The following is an 18,499-nucleotide window of genomic DNA, read 5'->3' as shown; positions in this document are numbered from 1 at the left end:
TAATTGCTTTAATAGAACGACTACTAGTCGACCAGAAAAATCTTTAGTCTAGGGCAGCCCTACAATAGTAGTGTCATCAGAAAAATTTACTATGAATTTGGAAGAATGGATTGGAGTGCAGTCATGGGTGAATAAGGCTGGGCTGAGCATGCACCGCTGTGGCACGCCTGTGTTCAGGATGAGTACTGAAGAGGTGCAGTCACCTATTTTGACATTCTGGGACTTACTGGTAAAATTGAGTAATCCATGAACAAAGTGCTGCATCTATTCCCAAATTGCTTAATTTCCATAGACGTTGGTAAGGAATGACAGTATCAAAAGCAGAACTAAAATCAATAAACAGCATCCTAACATAACTTTTCGGCTGCTCTAAATGTGTCAGAGCTGTGTCAGCAATTGAGACAGCATCATCTGTAGATCTATCGCATGTTCACATAATTCATGAACTCAAACTGAATTTGTACATCATTTGAAATGTAGCACTGGCAGAAATAGGGAGGGATAGAGTTATACAGTAACTCCACCTCTTATTTAACGCCCAGCATCTCTCTCTCTCTGCCTCCCACCCCTACAGCATCTCAGCTCTTTAAAAGCAGCCTGTGTTGCATTTCTGGGCAATTTTTATCTAATAACTGTCTTTAGATACCTGATGTCTCTTTATCATCCACACTACTACCTCCATTGAATATCAAAGAGGAACATCAAAGAGAACTGGAAGAGAGAAGACCATTTACTGAAGAACAAAAAAAAAAAAAAGCTCTTGATCTGCTGAGATTTTCTGAATTGGACGAAGATGGTTTCTTTTCCTTATTTATTTACCCTTTTGGTTACCATTCAACTCAGCTTATTTGGCTCCAGCTCCCTTGTATTAGGCTTGAGGAAGATCTGCCCATTGTGTAACGGGCCCTCAGGGGACCTCAAGAGCCACAGAGTTGAACGTTTATCTGGGGAGGAGATCACATCCATGTTGGCATTAGATGAACCCTGTGGGGTTTACACCCTACCGTGTGCTCAGGGTCTTCGGTGTTTCCCTCCTCTTGGGGACCAAAGCCCACTTCAGGCACTGCTTCAGGGACGAGGGGTCTGCAAAAACATCAAAAGTACCATTACTGACATCCCTCCACTTACAGGTAAGATGGCCTATGTAGTCTTAAATGGGTTTTGTCTGGTTTAAAACTGGCTAACCTAAACAAACTAAACCTAAAATTTGAGCATTTTGAATAATGCAATTCACATAAAAATTTGAGTTCATATGAAAATGTGTAACAAGTATTTATAATCCACGCACATATTGCTAAAAGACCTTCAAATTATGTTTGCATGTGTTTAAGAGTGAAGAGAAACCAGACAACTTAATGTAAAATGCTCATCTGTGCTTTTTTCAATGAGCAGAGCATAACTTTTTTCCTATAATGGTAAGAAGTAGAAAGTATAATTGAACTAAAATTTTAAGTATATCCACCTAAAAAAAAAAAAAAAAAGCTGTACTGTAATCATATTAAAACTACAAATATTGTGTTTCAGACTATCAACCATCAACCACTGAGAACAATGAAAAGGTAACATTTCTGCTAATGGCTCTGTAAATTATGTTCTGCATAAAAAAATGCTGTTCCTACTGTCTGAATGAAATCTTTTGCATTAATCATGTTTTCGTTATTGTTTCATTCTATAGGGTCCTTGTCGCAAACTGCTTAACACAGTCCTCCAAAGTATTGAGCTCACAATCATACATTCAATTCAGGACATCTACATCCCCAACTGTGACAGACAAGGGTCCTTCAGGAGGAAACAGGTGTGTAGAGTATACAGAAAGGGTTATAGAAAGGCAAAAACAAGGCAAAGCATTTTGTGAAGGAAGATGGCAATGTCATATCAGGACTGATAAAACCGATGAATAAATCTGTACATCAATTGAGTTTTAAATGTAATGAATTTAACATTGTGTTGGCACTGTCCAATCTGAATCGTTCTAGAGTTCCATTGGTTATTCAAATGTTTAGTGAATCCATTTGACTGTATTCTTTGCCCCATTGCCATGATGTACAGTACATTGTAACAATGTAATCTGTTCTCTATAAACAAGAATATGGTTTGCTCTTCTTGAAACAGTGTCGCTCATCAAGGGGAATGCAGAGAGGCCAGTGCTGGTGTGTTGATGAGAAAGGATCAAAAATTTCATCCCGTAAAAGAAATGATGGAACTATCTCATGTAACAGTGTCTGAGAACTTGTAAATCTGGACCTGAAATGTGTTTAGGAAGGACTGAGAGAGAGCCAGCGAAAGAGATGACATACACTGAGAACTCTATGACCACAATCCTTCATCTCCCTCTGCTTGTGACAAATATGTTTGCAGTATTATGTGGCATTCATTTTGACGCATAAATCTGCCAGAACAGTTACAGTTTCTGAGTTAAAAACATTTCTTTCTTTTTTTTTTTTTGAATAATAATTTTAGTTTGTTATAAATCCTTTTAATCTTGTTAAATGGTTGATGGAAAATATAAAAATGTCATCTCCCATTAATGTGCAGTATGTCTAGACTGAATAAGAGCTATGCAGTAAGAACAAATGACAGTGAATATAATTTTTTTTTTTTGTCAAATTACATAATATATTTATGTTGCCTATATATTAACTCCTTATATATTAATATATATTAACTGTCCTTTCTTTTGACATAACTATATATATATATATATATATATATATATATATATATATATATATATATATGTAAACTCTGTGTGATTTTAAAAAATGTATATAAATGTAACATTGCTCAAAGAGATTGTAACACTTTATTTCAATCAAAAAGTTGAAGAAAATGTAACTCAGAACATGAAATGTTTAATATACAAGAGAACATGTACATTAACGCTACCTTCAGACTGCAGGCAAAAGTGGTCCAGCTGTATTTTTTATTTTTTTTTGAAATTCATGCAAGTTTTAAATCGCTCATTCATCACTGTTCTGCACTGCTGGGAGTCATTCCAAAGAAAGTCACATATCGGTAGTTCTTCTGTGAATATGGAAGATAGCTGGGACAGTAGTCAGCGGAGGGACTGTGAGGTGTTGGAACTTATTTTTTTGGGGTAACAGATGCAAGCAAAACTTGAGCAACTGTATTGTAAATAATTACAAATCTCACTGTCTTTCTCCTCTTTATCGTCCTCCTTATTGCCTGCTCAATAAATAACTAGCTTCCACTGCACATATGCAGTAAATTAATACACTGGCTTTAAAACCCCAATACTAGGCCTGGGATGGAGAGGATTTTTCATTGTTCCAAAAGTTATTCTTATGAACAAACTCCCTTGCATCCACACTAACTCTTACCCCGAGGTTCAGTTCAGGGCAACAATAAAACTCCTCCAAATGCAGCTTGATAATTTTCTGACTACAGCAACAGCAGTGGCTGGAACAAAGAATGACAAATCTCCACACACTTTATTAAATGGACAATATTTGCAAATGTATTATTAATGAAAAAACTGAAATATCACTTTGACATAAGTATACAGACCCTTAACACTCTGAGGTCTGAAAACGCGCCGGCGCGTTTTGCAGGTTTTTTTTCACATTGCAGCAAAACAGACTTAAAATACTCCGTCATTTTTTGTCATAGAGACATAAGTTATATATCAATTGAAACTATAGAATGTTTTCTTTTATTTGTGTACACTCAGAATAAAAACAAAATGTTGTGCTTTTTGTAAAATAAAGACTCAGTACTTAGTTGAAGTAAATTTGGCAGTGATTACCTCAAATCTTTTGGATATGATGCAACCTGCTTTGCGTGCCTAGATCTGTAGATTTTCTGCCATCCTTCTCTGCAGATCATCTCAAGCTCTGTCAGGTTGGATGGGGACCATCAGTGGACAGTCATTTCAGGTCTCTCCACATGTTCGACTGGGTTCAGGTTCATTCATTCAGAGTTATTCTAAAGCCAGGGGAGAGCTACCTTCTTCTAAACTCTGCTTAAACACACCTGCTGTAATTTTCAAATAACTCTGAACATCTGAGGTCTTGAAGGTTCTGGATTGGGTTTTCATTAAGGATATCATTGCATTTTTCTGAATTCAGGATTTCATGTGTCTTGTATGGAGGAGAGGCTTCCGTCTTGGCGCTCTGTCGTGAGGAATGTCTCCACACATGATCTCAGAGAGTGACCAACGGGTTCTTTGTCACATCTCTTACCTTCTCCAATGATTGCTCAGTTTGGCTGAGCTGCCAGCTCTAGGAAGACTCGGTTTTTGTGTGTGTCCCTTTAAATGCAAATGAGCTGTTGCTTTCAAGAAGAGGGCGGAGCTTCAAGAGCTCATGCTCCAACATACCGGCAGCAACAAAGCAGGACAATCTCATGCACCAAAAATGTCAGAAACTCTCCGTAGCGGCGTTCAGCCTTATGTTTGAACTGGAGTCGGACACAGATGGAGAGACTCAAGAAGAAGTGACAACATGTAGAATGCAACAAGACATTTCTGAATGGTTACTTGATGAATTTATGTAGCTGATGTGGAGTTAACTTTCTTCAAGTCATCTATTAGCATGTTCCATCATGATAATCTATAAATTGCTGAACAAGTGCTCTTGTGGGAACTGTTGTAAGATGCCTACAGAGCCAGAGAATATATGTTACATGGAGATAGAACAGGTTTACTTTAATTACAGTTATATTTAACCATAATGTCCTCAATGACTCAGATGGCGGGAGTTGCAGAAGACACAGTGAAACAATGCAATGTGGTTACTGTGAATAAGATGGCTGGAAGAAGACAAGGATCAATAGAGATGACAACTGGAGGTAAAAACTACTTGGAGGTCCCAAGCAAGACTAGACAATGAGTGTGTGGGAATGTTGTTCTTATAATTAGTCCTCAAAGATCTTTCCTCTTGGCTCTATCCCTTGCAAACATGGAAACATGAAAGGTAGGATTGATAGGGTAATTGTAAAATTTGTGTGACTGGGTTGGCACTAAAGGCGTGAGGTAGTCTGCCTGTATTCTATCAGGAGTTCGAGCCTCATATGTCCACTCGAAAAAATGCTGTAGTGTACGCTGGTGAAAGTCCAAATTCATTCCAGAATGTTTTTTCCCCTGTGTGCCGCATAGTCATTTTCAGCTTCCAGGGATAAAGAGTAGTAGGCCCATTGCGCTCCCCCCAATAGGAGGGGCACTAATACTCATGCCCACTCATCCCCGACCCTATCTGATCAGCTACTACCTCAAATATGTGGAGAATCGCCTCCACGTCAGCCTGGTAAGTAAGCTTCTTCAGGAGGTCTGTCCTCATGGTGTACAGCCAACTGCTTCTTGAGTTTCTGGTGGCAGAGGGAGATGTGGGCCAGACAGAGTGCCAGTATAGTATACTCCAGTTTCAAGCGGTGACTTCTTTAACTGTGTATGCTGGGTGGTGTGTCATGTCAAAAAAAAATGTGCCTAGTGCAGATGTGGAATGGGTTTATAAGAAGCCAGGTGTTCACGTTCGCTCTAGACACAGATTAGAACTCTCATAACACAGTGACACATAGCAACACAGCTAAAAGTATTACTAATATGTTGGACCTTTTATTGAAAGTAACCTACGTTTACCTGTTGAGCCATGCCTTCACAAGCACCCATTAGAGTTGTGATTGTGATGTATGAGTTGAGGGAGGTGCAATGCGAGAGAGGGGCATTTGCAAAATGTGCTGTATTTTTGTAATTCCACTAGGTGTCACTAATGTCGCAGACACTACATACTTCACCTTTAAACGATACGCTGCATAGGCTTAGGACACACTAAAAGACTCACATCTAAGAGACAACAAATTTCGGTGATCGAGATCGGGCAGCAGTAGCGCTTTTTTTACGATTGGGCGAGTGATCCGCGGACAGCTTTCAACCCTGTACATGAAATCCCCCATATGCCAGCAAATAAATGAGAACGCGGGACAATGATGACGATACATAACAACAGAGCGTAGGCGCCAAAGCTGCTGCATTTTCATGACGTAATGCCACTTTGACTGCCAGGTAAAGTCCTCTGCGTAGCTCACAGACTTGCAGGCTCAGCTGAAGTGCACATAGAGGGCACATAGCGACTGCAAAGGGGGCACTTCTCGAGCACCCTTCTAAAACCTAAAATGATGAATGGGTCACCCTACGGTCTCGTGGTCTTAACGGACACAAGCACGCGCAGGCATTGTAAGTCCACAAGAACGAAAGTGCATAGAAGTGTGCCGTTTGGGATTCAGCCATAGGCTACTCAAGTATAATCAAGTACAGGGCCGTAGCTGGGGTATCCAGGCCCAGGTTCACAATACACTCACGTAAAGTGGTATATACTATAAAGCAAATCTCATCTGCTTGATTCTTTATATCATCACAAAATGCGAACTATTATATATTATCACTCATCTGCTAAATGTGACAATAAGGCATGAAGATATTAAAATATTATAAACATTTACATCATGATTTTCTGTACACTGTAAAAAGTAATACGCTCTACACAATAAAATTGTGGCAACAGATTTAGCGTGACCAGATGAGATTGGCTGAAATTCGGGACGGAGTGTGTGTATTGGGGGGGGGGATTTCTATGATGTTAGACTGCGTAGCCTATAATAAAAGATAATGAATTTCAAACCTGAACCAAACATATTTTTATTCAAAGATCAACAGTCTGTCATTAGTCTTTAGTCTGCCACAAAAAAAAGAAATGTCATTGTGAAAAGAAAAAAAAAAACAATGACTGTTGTAAGTAACAGTGCGTAAATCAGACCTTTCTGTATAGCCTAACGCTAATAAGCTTAAACGAAAATAACGAAATAATTGTGTAGTGAAGTATTTTTTTGTACACAGTGCCGCAAACAATCAATCACTCCTTTACGCGTGCATCACTGTCCTCCTTGTGGCCGCAGCAACTTGCACTCTCTTCATCAAGGCTTAAAACAAAAAGGGCATGCATATCTAAATTCGCGCCTAGCCGCCTACAGTATTTTTTTAGAACTTAGAAAAAAGATGCTGCAGCCAATGAGCAGCCGACAGGGGCTAGTTGCAGGACGACTCAACCTCCGCAGACAGTTTTTAATGTTTATCAGACAATAACTACTTAAGATTTTGCTTTAGTATAATTTTCGGGACAATTAGGGCCAGATTCGGGATTCAGGACAATAGTTTAGATTTCGTGACTGTCCCGAATTTTTTGGGACGTCTGGTCACCCTAAACAGATTACAAGCAGTATTATTAATTCAATTAAACATATAAGAACTGAGTTAGAATTAATCAAATTAATTCCTTAAAAGTCAACCATTTAAAATGTAAAATTAGCAAACACCATTACAAAAACCCCAAACTGACATAAAAACAAAGAGTCAAACTGACCAACTAGTTGAAACACTGATCACCCTAATGGTGACCAAACATTTTCAATAAAATCAACATCAACATCTAAACATCTGTTCATTCTTGTGTTTCTTGTTTCTTCAGTGATTCTGCTTGTTATCATCAGGTGTCTTCAAAGTTGGCAATAAAAAATAAATAGTTTTTCAGATGTTTTTGTTTACATTTTACTTAAATTTTACTCGTTTTAAATGGTTGACATTGATATATTTGTTGAATTTTATTAATAATATTGCTTGTAATCTGTTGCCAAAATCTTGAGTAGATATAGTGCATTACTTTTTACAGTGTAAAGCTGTAAAGCTAAACATTGCACACAATAAAGTTTAAAATGTAAAAAATCTTAATAGGATCCCTCTACATGTGTTGGTAAGCTAAACTCGGCCAATCCAGCATGTGGTGAGCACACATTTGACTGTGTCAACACAACTAACCACCTCACTTCGGCATACACAGTGTACAACAATCATCTATTTTGCTCTTTCACCAGCACTCAACAGGAAAGCTCTTATTAAAAATTGCTAGATTTGTTCCTTTTGGGATTTTGGGCTTATTTCATTTACAAGAAAAACGACACGCCTCCGACAGAAATGCTGATCAGGCATGTGACTGTTTGGATCAAGTTATGCCAAGTTTAATTCTCTCAAGCTATTTTGGAGCAAGTCAGTGGAGTAGTTTATACTCTACTCTTTAGGTTCATTGAATTGCATTCGTTAATGTCTCCAGGAATTTCAAGACATTCATCATCCCTGATCTCTGTCTGGCCCACTGAGGTGGCAAGTTGTTTTGGTCTAAGATTATCTGGGTTCATTTCTGCAATAATGTCTTCCCCTGGTAAAGCAGTGGCTATTTCAAACACAAGGAGAAGACTTTCACGAACAAAAAGCAAGAAAAAACATTTTGTGCAACAAAAAGTGGAGATATTCTGGGCCAGTGACCCCATCCTGACGGTGTTTATGTGGGGTATCAATCACACGGTATGTTCCTAAAAACTTTCTTTATTTCTGAATCTAAAAAAATTAACTATTTATTTTCCTGTAACACTTAAAAATGATATGTTGCCCTATATTGCTAAAGTATGATGTATATTGTTTATTTTTGTTGTTATGTGCTTGGAGGAGAATGGCTGTCATTAATGCATATTAACAATACATTTTTTAATTCTTTCTTTGACTTTTAAACTTCCTGCATTAACCTTTGCAGATAAACGACCTCTTTCAAGTGCCTATGCCAGTAATGCTACTTCCAGACGACTTCAAAGCCAACATAAAAATGAAAGTCAACAACCATCTATTCAACAAGTATGGTCTATCGAACACAGTCTTCAGCAAATACTTTCTGAAGAATAAAACTCAACTGAAAGATTTTCTGACTGACAGATAAATGGCCAATTACAATTTTAGTACATTCATTTCTCATGTCATCATAAATGACTATTTGATTTTTTGATAAAGTTTCATGAAAACATGATAAGGCTGGCTATGTATATACAGAGCATAATATACATATAAATATAGAAAGTTGTAAACAAATGCTAATTTTCACCTCTTATATCTGTTCATTTTGTGTAGTTTTTATGGAGGCTATTTGTATTTTTGACATAACATTGATATCTACCAAATACTTGTTCATGTGGTTTGTTCAGTCTAGTCATATTTGTTCACAAAGTCTCAGTTTTTAGGCTATTTTGTGTGCAATGAACTGCACAAAGCTTTTGTAAAACTCATAATCTGCTGTGGTATGGAGACAGGTTTATATATTTGGTGGTGGTGGGGGTTGCTGGCAAACAGTCCAGACGTGTGACCTCAGTGAAGTGCAAGCTTAGACACAGTTCTTATGATTAAATACAATCACCACGATTGTTTAGCAAAAACAAAACATGAAAAATTATTGTTTATTCGGACACACGCAGCATGTCCATGCAGTATTTGTAAATATTCAGCGGTATGCTTTTGATATTGACAGTGATGTGACATTCATGTTGTTTCAGAGCAACTTTAAAGAAATTGGGCCTTAATTCCATAAAGCCCCAGTGAGCAAGTCAAAGGTGACTGTGGCAAGAAAAAATTGTCCATAATATGTATAGTGTAGAGGGAAAAACCTTGAGAGAAACCCCGGAGGAGCTCTCCGCCTCTGGCATTACAATTAATGTACATGCTAAATATTATCCAGTAATGTGTGATAAAACAATTAAATTTTTAGTATGTTAGTAAAGCAACACTTAATGGTTTATTTCCCTATTGTAAAGACAGTTTATTAGAGGTGCTCTTACACTGTTAAAATGCACAATGCTTAATTATGTTTAAATATTTAGGGAAAACCTCCCTGGACATTTCAAGTTTAAGGAGTACTGCCCACTAGTGTTCCGGAATCTAAGAGAGCGATTTGGAGTTGAACATCAGGATTACCAGGTATGAAATTTCTGTATAGTTTAAGACTGAAAGCATAAAAGGCTGAAAGCTCCCTTACTGTACTTCAACTGTAAAACGATTTAATCATGGTTAAACAGAACATCTGTTCCACACAATATTTTACAGCGAGTCTCTCTTTTTCATTATTTGCATAGATCAGGTCTGGTATAGGCCCATTATATGAACACATGTGCTCAACTAAATTTGAATGGTGGCCATCATTTGCTTTTATGTTTGCATGAGGCACTTGCCAATGTATTCTGCATTTGTCTGCTTTTTAACCTTTAAAATATGCCAATTCTTTATAATAGTCTCTATTTCAGTCCTTAAGAATTAATTTTCTTTTCTTATAATACTTACATGAAATGATAAAGTTTGCTATTTTAAAATTCCATAAGACACATATAATACTAAAATATATTAAATAAATAATATAATATTAAATAAAGGTTTGGGGAGGTGGCACAGTGCAACGGGTAGCACTATTGCCTCACGGCATGAAGGTCCTCGGTTTAAGTCTCAGCTGAGTCAGAAGGCCTTTCTGTGTGGAGTTTCCATGTTCTCCCACTGGGTTTCCTCCAGGTGCTCTGGTTTCCCCCAGAATCCAAAAAAACATGCAGCATAGATGATTGTTTGTAGGTGTGAGTGTGTGAGGCATGTGATGGACTGGCCACACCGTCCAGTTTGTTTCCCCCGCCTGTGGCCCGAGACACTGGGATAGGCTCCATCATCACTGAGACCTGATGGATGGATGAAGATATTTAGGTAACCTCAGTGAGCTGAAAGCAGACAGCAAACATTTTTATTTATTTATTTTTAACTGGACCAGCTAGAAAGTTGCAAACTGACCACAAGCTTCTTTCAGGGCATCTCATTTTTTGATAAAAAAAACATAAAGCATTCTTAGATGGTGAAATTCTTAAAGGGTGCACAACACACACAGTTTCTGCCAATCTCATGTTAATCTTGAATACCTGCTGTATAGAGTAGTAGTGCATCCTTCATATCTCTGAAAAGTCTTTAGTTTTATCAGATTTATAAAAGAAATATACGCTGTACCGAGTCTTTCTGAAAACAGCCGAGCTCCTGGAGGCGTGCCGTGTGCAAAGGTAAAGAGTGACGAGTATGCGCAGCTTTTGCATAGTGATTGTCTGCAAGCTAAACAAATGTATTTAAACACACACAATACACCATCACATTATCCCTGGATAACTTTTGGATCACTATAAAGAATATACCGTATAGTGAATGATGAATAATGAATTTACGAATTCACTATGTTTGTGTTGTTTACATTATATGCACTTAGGCGCCTATTTCCAACAAAACAGACATTTGATGCAGTTTTACTCACCACCTGCGTTCTGACTCATGACCGGAATCATTACTGCTGTGACCGCTCCATCGTTCAGTTTCAAACAATCTGTAAATCCAGTGTAGAACTGGGCCTTGTTTATGAAACCATAAGCGACGATCCTGAGGGCTCGAGCAGCCACGGAAAAACACAAGATATTTGTAACACGGTTCGTAAATGTGGGAAGAAGGAGGCGGGAACCGGCGAACTTTCAACAAAACTTTAATCTCAAAATAAACAAACAAAACGAAAGTAATGCCGGCAGACCCTCGCGGACGTCTGCCGGCCACACAAACATAATAAACCATAAAATAAAGTCCAGGCCTGGTCCTCTCTCGTCCTTCACTGTAGTCGCTCCTCCTTTTATGCTCCCGGAGCTCCTCCGAACACTCGCGCCACCGGCTTCGCGCCGTTCCCTCACGGCTCTCGCCCGCCCTGGTCGCCACATACCACAATCGCCCCTCACAGGCCGGGGGGTACTCCCGAGACTGCGCTCTACTCCCCCCCGGGGCCTGTCTCGGCAGCAGCAGAACCTGGGGGTAAAGACAGACGAGACGAGAGAAAGGAGACAGAAGCAATGGGAGCGACAGGACGAGAGAGGGGAGAGAAGAAAAAGAAAGAGGAAAAAAAAATTCTGGGTCCGGTTCCCAGACACACTGCCGCTCGGTCCTCAGCCTGCCGAGAGGCTTTTCCTCGCGGTGCCACATGCGGTGGCACTGGACGCTTGGTGGACGGCCCGATCCTCGACCGCCTCCTGGCGGCCGGCGATGGCTCCTCCGGCTGAGGGCAGCCGGCAGCGAGTCCCCTGTCCCCTGCTCCTCCCCTTAATGGCGGACGGCAGCAGGCTCCGGTCCACGGCGAACGGCGGCGACTCCTCCGCTCCCTCCTGGACGGCAGCCACCCCACCTTTTCCCAGGAGCACGGCATCCGGGTCTCCGTCCCACCATTCACTAGGCTCCAGTACCACCACCTCGGGCAGCCTCTCGCGGCCTCTTCACTTCCGCGCTGCCCGAACTCCGCAGCACCGCGATCCCCCTCAGCAGTGAGGGCTCTCCGACAGCATGTCCCTCCTTCCTCCCGGGTTTCGGCACCAATGTAACACGGTTCGTAAATGTGGGAAGAAGGAGGCGGGAACCGGCGAACTGTCAACAAAACTTTAATCTCAAAATAAACAAACAAAACGAAAGTAATGCCACACAAACATAATAAACCATAAAATAAAGTCCAGGCCTGGTCCTCTCTCGTCCTTCACTGTAGTCGCTCCTCCTTTTATGCTCCCGGAGCTCCTCCATGAGGGACTCGCGCCGTTCCCTCACGGCTCTCGCCCGCCCTGGTCGCCACAATATTCTCCATTCATTTTAACCAATAAAAAATTAATTGCAACTATCGGACATGACTTTATCCTTATTTTGATAGTTAATTTAAGGTGGTTTCTATGGTTATTTTAATGACAAATACTGAGAGTGCATCAATGTAATGTGTAACAACAAATCTCTCAGCTCCATCCAAGCAAGGTTATCTTTCCCTCACAACCAAAAACACACTTCTTTGGTGACATTATTGATTTTGTGGTCTAAAAACAAAGTGTCTAGTCTAGTAGCATCAGGGGCGTGATGGGTGACCAAAGTCAAAGGCTATCATGGACTCAGCAGGACCAGTTCCTCATCTCATCGCTGACACCATAGAAAAATTGGTCAGTCAGTTTCGTCGAACCCTCACTACATCACTTCACCTTTCCAAACAACCACTCCACAAGAACCCACCTGTTCATTCTGCTGCTGCCTCTCCACTTCCACCTTGAACTCCTCCTTCGGTGAGTTCGACCAGTCCCATGGTCCCATGGTCAGCAACCTGAAAGAAAGCAATGTTTTTTACTCCACTGCTCACTTACTATGGAGAGTCCCACAAATTTCCTACATAGTGAGTAAATGTAGTGTTCATCATCTCCCTTCTCACCAGGTGTGCTTTCAAAATGGGCCACCATCACCTTAAAGCTTGTCATTCTCTGATAATTTTGCCATCCGCAGAACTGTTAACCATAACTTGTCCTTCAGCAACAGATACATCAGAGTCTCTGTCAACAAATTTAAGGCCCAACAAGCAACCTTCACTTCAAGGTGCCTTCATCTCTTTGTTCCAGATGGTTAGGACCCTCTCAGTACACCAGGATATCAGCATCCCATTTGTGTTCAAGGCTGCTGAAACATATTCTGCCTCCTTTCCCACTGCATTGTTACCCAGCAGACCCAGGACTACCAGTGGGGTGCCATCCCCTGGGGAAGAGGAAAGCAGGCTATCTAGCTCCTCAAGGAAGTTGTCTAGTTGGACAATAAATGACAATAAAATGAATTTTGGCAGGGTTACCAACAGTAATGGCATGTCTTTAGTCAAAGCCAAACGGTTTTCACTAACTGGCACAGGCAGGGATGAAGTCTTTTCACAGACATGAATTTCATTAAGAACAAAACTGTGAAAGTTGAAGCAGCATTTTTATTGCAAGCAGCGCATATTTTTTCAGCGCCCAGGTTAACAAATGATAGTCTCTATATCGAATGAGTTATGCTTTACCACAGAGGGGTGTGCTCTTTGCAGATTGCAAAACAATATAATCAGGCTTGTTTGCTTGACTGTAGGGGGTGAACTTAACATCCATCTATTTCCCAAACCGCTTGTCCTAGGGTTAAGGTGATACTGGACCCTATCCCAACATCTTAGGCTGTAGGCAGGAAAAACCCCTGGATGCATGGCCGGTCCATTTCTCATCCAAGCTCTCTTGGATTTTTAGCAAGGATGATGATCAAGTGAATGATTGTGTGTAGATTAATCTAGAAATAGTTTCTAAGACAATCATTTTAGAAAGTTAATCCGAGGATCAAGTATATGTCATGGTCTGTGTCTAAAAACTACTTGCACTCACGTTTATAAAGATAATAGCCTTTTGACTGGTTTCTACTTACAATATGGACATTGCAATGTCATACAAAACACACACACAAACACAAACCCGATGTTAACCTCCATACACCCTCATCAGTTCTCATCTGCCTCTTTTCCCCCTACCAGATCCTTCCCATATGATTTTGTATGGAATGACTTTGGTGTAGTTGTAGTTACCGTTTAGGTCATACCTTCTGGTAAGAGAGATTGAAGTTGACTGGATTGTCATGAATTTTTCAAATTTCCATGTGTCCTTTTAGGTTTCTCTAACGCGTAGTCCTCCAATTAAGGAATGCAAGAGTCAGGAACCAGGATTGTTGCTGACATCATATGACCGCACACTAATTGTCAAGCAAATCTCCAGTGAGGAGGTGGAGGAAGTGCACAACATCCTTTCAGAATACCACCAGGTATAGAGTACTGTTTCATAAATTGTTTAATAACAGTTTAATTTAACCTTTGTAAAATTAAATGAAAGGAGTAATTCATTCAAACATGAAAATTCAGCCATTATCTATCATATGTTATGATTCACTGAAAAGAACTGATGAAAGTGCTATTTGTTCCCAAACTGAATATTGATGATTCTCTCATGCACTATCATGAACTCATCAAGGAAAGCTAGATGTCAAGTAAAATGTTGGTCTGTTCCTTACACAAAGCTAGACTTGGAATACAGTGCATGAGTCTTCTGAACATCTTTTCTGGTGCTTGTTTCTCCAAAGCACAGAGGGCAAGTCATCTAGAACACACTGTTGTCTTCAGTGCTCTGTATAGTTGCTCAGTTACTTGATTGTTGCTACTCCAAATGCTGGTCCAATTGTATCTATCGAGACACCGCAATACCCAAGATTTCTTCATGTGTAGTGCAGCTGAAGTGCTTAACATCTGTAGGTTGATCCAGTCGCAATGTTTTCTCTTCAGCCTTTATTTTTAAAAGTTATTTTAACTTCTAGATGAATGCCAAGTGGGGTACTGCATCAAATTGAGATGTATGCTGTTTGGATGGATACATTTCCAAAGACACACCAAGCATATAAAGTATTATGCTTTATGCTTATTTTACTATGCCACTGAGATACACAGTCACTAATTTGTGTTTAGTCATTGATTATTTAAAAGACAAAAACAATGTAAGATTTGACTGTAATGCTATTTAAGAAATAAGCAAAGAATAAGAAAAAAAATTGTTTTCTGAACAGTTTAATCAAACTTTTTAAAAAAAAGATGTTACACATAAGTGTACTGAGGCTTATTCCCTTTTCTTTTAAATTAAAACATTTACTTTTTCCCCCTTAGCATATTGTCACTTGCCATGGTTGCACACTACTACCACAGTTCCTTGGCATGTACCGGGTCATTGTGGACAATGAAGAAACATACATTTTAGTCATGAGGAATATGTTCAGCCACCGACTAACTGTCCACAGAAAATATGACCTCAAGGTAGATAAAATTCATTCTTTACTCATTGTTTACTATTTTGTTATGGTGACTAGATGTGTATAAAAACGTCCCTATATTTAAGGTAATCTGCTGAATAAGATAGAACTACTGTATCACATATTTATGTAGAACAGCTATTATTTTGTAAGGATCATCAATTATTGTTATGTATCTCAATAAATTAGCAGGAATATTTCATATTATAGGGCTCATTGGTTTCTCGAGAAGCAAGTGATAAGGAAAGGGTAAGAGATAATGCAATCAAGTTTCGTTTGTCCAAAACATTTACATTCATGTTCCTCACAAACATACTGTGCTTAGAGTGTTTTATCTAAAATGTTTTATTTGATAACTAATTCAAATGATAGAGTTGTTTTGGTTAATTTTAGAATTGCTTTAGAACAGGTTCCTAAATCCTAAACTTATAGACTACCCTTTCTTGTTTTCATTCTGTTACAAAGGCATTCCTGTATGCTATTCTTGAAAGATGTTTCAGTTTCTCAAAACTGAAAATTTGTTTTTGAAAATAATTGCTTAAAAATAATTTGAAAACCCAGGTGAAAGAGCTGCCTACCTTCAAGGATGTAGATTTCAGAAACAACATGCAGCGCGTCTACATCAGTGAAGAGGAGAAAGAAAAGCTATTGGATAAACTGAACAGGGATGTAGAGGTGAGAGGATTAATGATACAATTTACAGAATATTACATTTTGGTCAGATGTACTCTGATTGATTAGTTGAGGTTTACCCACTGCGAAACAGAGCTTTCTTGGACCCAAACAACCTGGTTTTCGTAACTTTTGTAACTGACACTAAAACTAAGGCCCTGTTTCCACCTGGTATTAAGATGCATTTTTGTTGATCACAAGTGGACAACACTATATACAGGTGTAAACGGGGTGTCCACTTTCAACCACTTCCAGAGGTAGTTGGAAAAGCATTTAACCGGATTGCTTTTGTAGCATAGACACTTACATGTATGTGGTCGAATGTGTTGGAACAGCAACTTAAGACTGCCTACTCTCTGCCAACAGACCTAATGTGTAAGCATTATGGGAAGTTTACTAGCCAGATGGGATATAAACTTTGTTAATTGAAGACCCAAGTTTGGTTTGAAGATGAAAAATGTACCAATCACAATGTTCTCTCACAGTTCCTGATTTCTAACACTCACAGCGTTCAGCATGGTCTTGCGGCTGTCAGAGCAGAAACAAAAGCTGATGCTCTCTGTATGTACGCATTCATATGTAAACTGCATGAGCTTATTTCATCCATTAGATTGAAAGATCTGAAAAAGCGCATACATTTACCTGCCCATAGACCCACCCCTCAAATAAATCAGGACAGAAGTGGTTGAAAGCGGACAATAGAGATAGATTAAAACACCAGGTGTAAATAGGAGTGTCTCCCCTCATTTACTTGTGATCCAATCAACCAAAAATGCATCTGTGTAAACAGGGCCTAATAGTCTCTTTGTGTATCTGTATGTGTTGGGTGCAGTTTCTTGCACGTTTGAAGATCATGGATTACAGCCTGCTGCTGGGTATTCATGATGTCGGGAGGGCAGAGCAAGAGGAAGAGGTAGAAATAAAAGAATCTTTAAGTGAAGAGGAGGAGGATTCAGAGAATGACCTATGCACTGCAGCTGTGGGGTCTTTCGGCACTTCTCCTGAGGGCATTGCAGGGTACATGAGCTCTTATAAACCTCTTGGTCCAGGAGAGTTTGACCCTTATGTTGATGTATATGCTATCCAGAGCGCTGTTGGTGAGTCACATTCCCGTCTGTTTACAATAAACAATAAACTTAATGTTTAAATCTTGTTTTCTTGATTTACCATGAGTACCATGTTTTACCATGCCTAATATCGATCTAGCTCACTGCAGTGTGCAACAAGTGTCTCATAGCAGCTGCTAAGCAAACGCATAGTAGCACTATAACAATTTTCAACACACTCAAATGTATCTAATATGATAAAACAGCACTTTACCCCACATACTCTTTACTGGAAGAAGCAGAAGCAGCGACTGTGGCATAATAAAAGTTCTGGCACTCATTTCTCATTAGCAATCGCTCCAGCTGCCTCGTTGCTCTGCTTCATACTACAGTAATGTTAATAATCTCATCCATGAACATGATTTCTGCCTGAGTCCCATCCCGATTCTTTTCCACCAGCTGTAAACATGAAGATAACACATCCCGTGATTCCGCAAAATCAAGGCATCATTAAGCTATGACTTTGTTTTGAATAAGCGACCTCTAGTGGTGAAAATTTACATAGTGTGACTTTGACCAAGGTGTATGACATTTGAGATTTTGTTTAAATCCTCACATTCGATTTGTAAGTCTTGTGTTTGACTCCCTTTATCTAGGTGCCCCACACAGAGAAGTATACTTCATGGGTCTTATAGATATTTTGACCCAGTATGATACCAAGAAGAAAGCAGCCCATGCAGCTAAAACAGTCAAGCACGGAGTAAGTGATACTTAATGAATGGAGAACTGAGATTTGCTTTTTACACATTTATTTTGTAAAAACACTAAAATGATCTGTAAATACACTGTTATTACATGTTACTTTTTTCCTTCTGTTTTTTTTTTTTTTTTTTTTTTGTATTTTAAGGCTGGAGCTGAGATCTCTACAGTTCATCCTGAACAATATGCCAAGCGGTTTCGAGAATTCGTCGCAAACATATTTGCCTATTGAGAACATTTTAAATCTAGTGGACAAAAAGAATGTTGATTGAGAGCTGGTTTGATTTTCTCATGATTAAATTATTTCAGAAACATTATTTAATTATTAAAATGTTTAGTTTTTACTCTATAAATTATAAAAATTGTTTTGAAATTGTATTTTAGTACTCTAATGGCTTTTAAATTGATTCTTTTAGTTTCTGAATAAAATATATAATAATCACACGAATACTAAAACTTTTTTTTATTTTACAATAAAATATTCCTC

The 18,499-nt window shown here is 39.2% G+C and overlaps 2 protein-coding genes across 2 annotated transcripts; both read left to right on the top strand.

Annotated features, from left to right (window-relative positions):
* The first annotated feature begins 793 nt into the window (after positions 1 to 793).
* igfbp6a (insulin-like growth factor binding protein 6a) lies at positions 794 to 2,243 on the top strand. The gene is made up of 4 exons (XM_067387519.1): positions 794 to 1,130; positions 1,525 to 1,559; positions 1,676 to 1,795; positions 2,113 to 2,243. Exons 1-4 carry the CDS (start codon positions 794 to 796, stop codon positions 2,224 to 2,226), a joined length of 606 nt encoding a protein of 201 aa, XP_067243620.1. The 3' UTR covers positions 2,227 to 2,243.
* Positions 2,244 to 8,212: 5,969 nt separating this feature from the next.
* On the top strand, positions 8,213 to 18,244 carry pip4k2cb (phosphatidylinositol-5-phosphate 4-kinase, type II, gamma b). The gene is made up of 10 exons (XM_067387518.1): positions 8,213 to 8,368; positions 8,595 to 8,692; positions 9,706 to 9,802; positions 14,354 to 14,503; positions 15,393 to 15,539; positions 15,746 to 15,784; positions 16,097 to 16,210; positions 17,040 to 17,304; positions 17,910 to 18,013; positions 18,161 to 18,244. Exons 1-10 carry the CDS (start codon positions 8,213 to 8,215, stop codon positions 18,242 to 18,244), a joined length of 1,254 nt encoding a protein of 417 aa, XP_067243619.1.
* Positions 18,245 to 18,499: the final 255 nt, after the last annotated feature.

This window comes from Chanodichthys erythropterus, chromosome 6 (assembly GCF_024489055.1).
Source record: "Chanodichthys erythropterus isolate Z2021 chromosome 6, ASM2448905v1, whole genome shotgun sequence".
Classification (NCBI taxonomy): Eukaryota; Metazoa; Chordata; class Actinopteri; order Cypriniformes; family Xenocyprididae; genus Chanodichthys; species Chanodichthys erythropterus.
This window is presented reverse-complemented; position numbering and strand designations above follow the sequence as displayed.